Source organism: Eimeria mitis, genomic scaffold (assembly GCF_000499745.2).
Source record: "Eimeria mitis Houghton genomic scaffold, Emh_scaff727, whole genome shotgun sequence".
NCBI lineage: Eukaryota > Apicomplexa > Conoidasida > Eucoccidiorida > Eimeriidae > Eimeria > Eimeria mitis.
The window spans coordinates 5,198-8,511 of record NW_013575309.1 but is presented as its reverse complement, the minus strand read 5'-3'; the positions used below and the strand labels follow the sequence as shown (position 1 = coordinate 8,511).

At 50.8% G+C, this 3,314-nt stretch overlaps 2 protein-coding genes across 2 annotated transcripts in view; one reads left to right on the top strand and one right to left on the bottom strand.

Annotated features, from left to right (window-relative positions):
* Positions 1-215, top strand: part of EMH_0020860 (RIO1 family domain-containing protein, putative) — a gene marked incomplete at both ends in the record, with an annotated part of 1,056 nt that extends 841 nt beyond the window's left edge. The window contains one exon of the mRNA XM_013501651.1: positions 3-215. Coding sequence (XP_013357105.1) covers positions 3-215 — 213 coding nt within the window. The remainder of the gene's footprint in view (positions 1-2) is intronic.
* Positions 216-1,947: 1,732 nt separating this feature from the next.
* The window catches only part of EMH_0020850 (uncharacterized protein), a gene marked incomplete at both ends in the record, with an annotated part of 4,090 nt that continues 2,723 nt past the window's right edge, over positions 1,948-3,314 (bottom strand). The window contains 3 exons of the mRNA XM_013501650.1: positions 1,948-2,491; positions 2,548-2,900; positions 2,967-3,314. Coding sequence (XP_013357104.1) covers positions 1,948-2,491; positions 2,548-2,900; positions 2,967-3,314 — 1,245 coding nt within the window. The remainder of the gene's footprint in view (positions 2,492-2,547; positions 2,901-2,966) is intronic.

The following is a 3,314-nucleotide window of genomic DNA, read 5'->3' as shown; positions in this document are numbered from 1 at the left end:
ACATAACCCCGCTGCCCGCACACGCAGCAGCAGCAGCAGCAGCAGCAGCAGCAGCAGGTGCAGCGGCAGCGGTGGGGATAGCAGCAGCAGCAGCAGCAGCAGCGACGGAGAAGGTGCAGAGAGTAGTGAGAGCGAAGCCGACAGCAAAGAGGAGAAAAGGAGGCAACGAGGGCGCTCAAGAAAAAAAAAAGAAAAAGGAAATGAAGAAGATGTAAAATTTACTGGAATTATACCCGAGGGGATATCGAGAAAAGAATGGAAAAAAAAAGTAAAAGAAATGAACAAAGAAAGAAGACTGCATAAAATACCCAAAAACCTCAAAAAAAAATACCGCAAAAAAGCTGCAAATAGATAGATTAAAACAAATACATACATGCATGCATGCATGCATGCATGCATGCATGTATGTATGTATGTTTATATGTTTTCTTGCATGCTAACACAGCATGCAGCCCCAAGAAAATATGATACAAGTTTATAGAAACCCAACAACGTAGGACAGCGCGTGAAGTGTGTTTGCATCTTTTGTGAATCGCAATAACCCCAGAGACTTTTTCAGACTAAAGCCGTATATTTCTGTTCATGTTCATGTGTATGTACACCTCAAGAGTGTTTCAGGGGTCCTTGCTGCCAGTGCTGCAGCTTCTGTATGGAGAAGAGATCCCCTGTTTCACCTCTCTATCCACCAAGCGAATCACTTAGTTTCTAGATGCTCCCCCCCTTCGGCTGTACAGAGACTGGAGCCAGCATACTAGTATTCAGCCCGGAGAAAGCTGAAGGGTTCAGAGGGTTGAGGGTTCAAGGGTTCAGAGCAGAGCTTAAGGGTTCGCTTACTCAAGCTATTGGTTCAGTATTTCTATGGCAGATGCTTCGGCTACTGTTACTCGCTCAGTTGACCCATCTAGAGAATCCTTGCTATTCTCTCAGTTCAGAAGAGTTCTACAGAGCTGCTGGTTGCAGGTTTCTCATAAGATCNAGAATCCTTGCTATTCTCTCAGTTCAGAAGAGTTCTACAGAGCTGCTGGTTGCAGGTTTCTCATAAGATCAACGCTTTCTAGTTGCTGAGACCACCGTAGCTACCTATCGGGGGGGTAAGCTAGCTGCTGTACAAGTTACTACGCCTGCAGGCAGAACTACAATTTGTGTATGCAGCCTGCACCCGAGACTTGTACTATTATGAGCTGATTATACAGCAAGAATAGCCGATGGAAAGACGACACATATCCGTGTTTTCCTTTGTTCCTTCTGGTGTATACGCAGCTCACCAGAGAGGACGGCGCCTGCCATCCGGCAAACGGCAGAAGCGCTGAAAAAAGCGGAAATTGTGTTTGACTTTCGCGGGAAAAACGCAATATATTTGGATGCATTAAAACGTAACTATGAAATCATGAAACGTCGAACGCATTCGCACAAGACCTTTGCTTCGGTCGTGCAGGTTGGTGCAGAAAGCTGGAAACCCGTTTTCAGGTTTCAACCAAAAAGTAACAGAAACCTTCAATTAAAACGAAGCACATCCATGAAAAAAGTCTGGAGAATGAACACAAGATTCTCACACTTTATTAAACTGTGCATACACTTCATTTCGCTTCGCTTTCTTGCACATTGTCGGCATACGGTACGTTGTTCAGAAACCGACAAAGTGGCTCTGGAATCATCGAACGAGGCAGAATGTTTTTATATGCTGAATGCATAAAGAAATCATAATTCTAATTCCGCCACGATGATCCCCCAGACGAAGCTTTTTCATTCATGTATCCCTGAAACGCCTCCGGCCACGCTCATACAACACGGCAAAAAACTAGAAACACAAGGCGAACACACACAAGGTGAGCATATTACCTCATGCAGAAATCANAACACGGCAAAAAACTAGAAACACAAGGCGAACACACACAAGGTGAGCATATTACCTCATGCAGAAATCACAATCATCTTCTATTTACCACCTTAATCATCATCACTAAACCAAACTTCATCCTCGCTCCAGTCTAGACCATCGTTCTTAACTGCCACCGGCTTGCCGTAGTCTGGTTTCCTCACCCGCCTCCACTCCCCAAAAAGTCTGGAGGTTACATCCATTTGCCGTTTTAGCTTAAACACAGTTAAAAGAGTTTGACTCGGCAATTTCTGTTTAACAATATGCAGTGGTTCGTCCGGCCCAACCAAGTCCTCAACATCTCCCTCAAGTTCACGAATTGTTGCCTCATCTAGACCTCGGACTTCATCTCCTGAAAGGTCTTCTGGTACTCTGAGCCTCGCTGGAGGCACCGGCGAAGATACCCTTGGGTAAGCATGAGACGCCTGGGTGACTTCAGCATACGACGGCAAACCATCATTTCCACTGGCACCATGCGGAGGCTGCTGTTGTCCTTGAGCAGCAGCACCAGCACCTGCACCCCGAGCAGCAGCAGCTCGCTGTCGTTGCAACCACGAATCAATTCCTTTTGGCTTTGGGGCAATAGGAGGCCCCAGTTGCACTGAAACAATGGCCCTGTGAGTTCCACCAGGAGCAGCAACACCACCTGCTGCTGTTGGCCGTCCACCTACTGGAGCATCATACGCAGGAGAAGCAGCACCAGCAGGTGCACGTGGTGCTGCTGCTGCAGGTGGTATTGCTCCAGGTCCTGCTGCTGCACGTGGTATTGCTCCAGGTCCTGCTGCTGCACGTGGTATTGCTCCAGGTGCTGCTGCTGCACGTGGTATTGCTCCAGGTCCTGCTGCTGGACGAGGTGCTGCTCCAGGTACTGCTGCTGGGCGTGGTGGTGCTCCCGGTGCTGCTGCTGGGCGTGGTGGTGCTCCCGGTGCTGCTGCTGCACGTGCTGCTGCTCCAGGTGCTGCTGCTGCACGTGCTGCTGCTCCAGGTGCTGCTGCTGCACGTGCTGCTGCTCCAGGTGCTGCTGCTGCACGTGCTGCAGCTCCAGGTGCTGTTGCTAGACGCAGTAGTGCTCCAGGTGCTGCTGCTGGACGTGGTAGTGCTCCAGGTGCTGCTGCTGGACGTGGTGGTGCTCCAGGTGCTGCTGCTGGACGTGGTGGTGCTCCCGGTGCTGCTGCTGCAGGTGCTGCAGGTGGTGTTGCTGCTGTAGACGCGGCATCCCCAGGCCTCCATCCGGCAGGGTGGTTTCCACCGCCTCCTCCAGGAGCTCCTCCGCCTGCAGCTTTCGCCGTTTGCACTGTAAGAACAGGCCCACGAGCAACGGGTACATTGCGGCCTCTGCCGCTGCTTCTGCCGCTGCCGCCTCTGCTGAAGCCGGAAGCAGCTGCAGCAGGGGGCTGCGCTGCTGCAGGTATAGCCCTCGGAATGCCGCTGGGGCGCC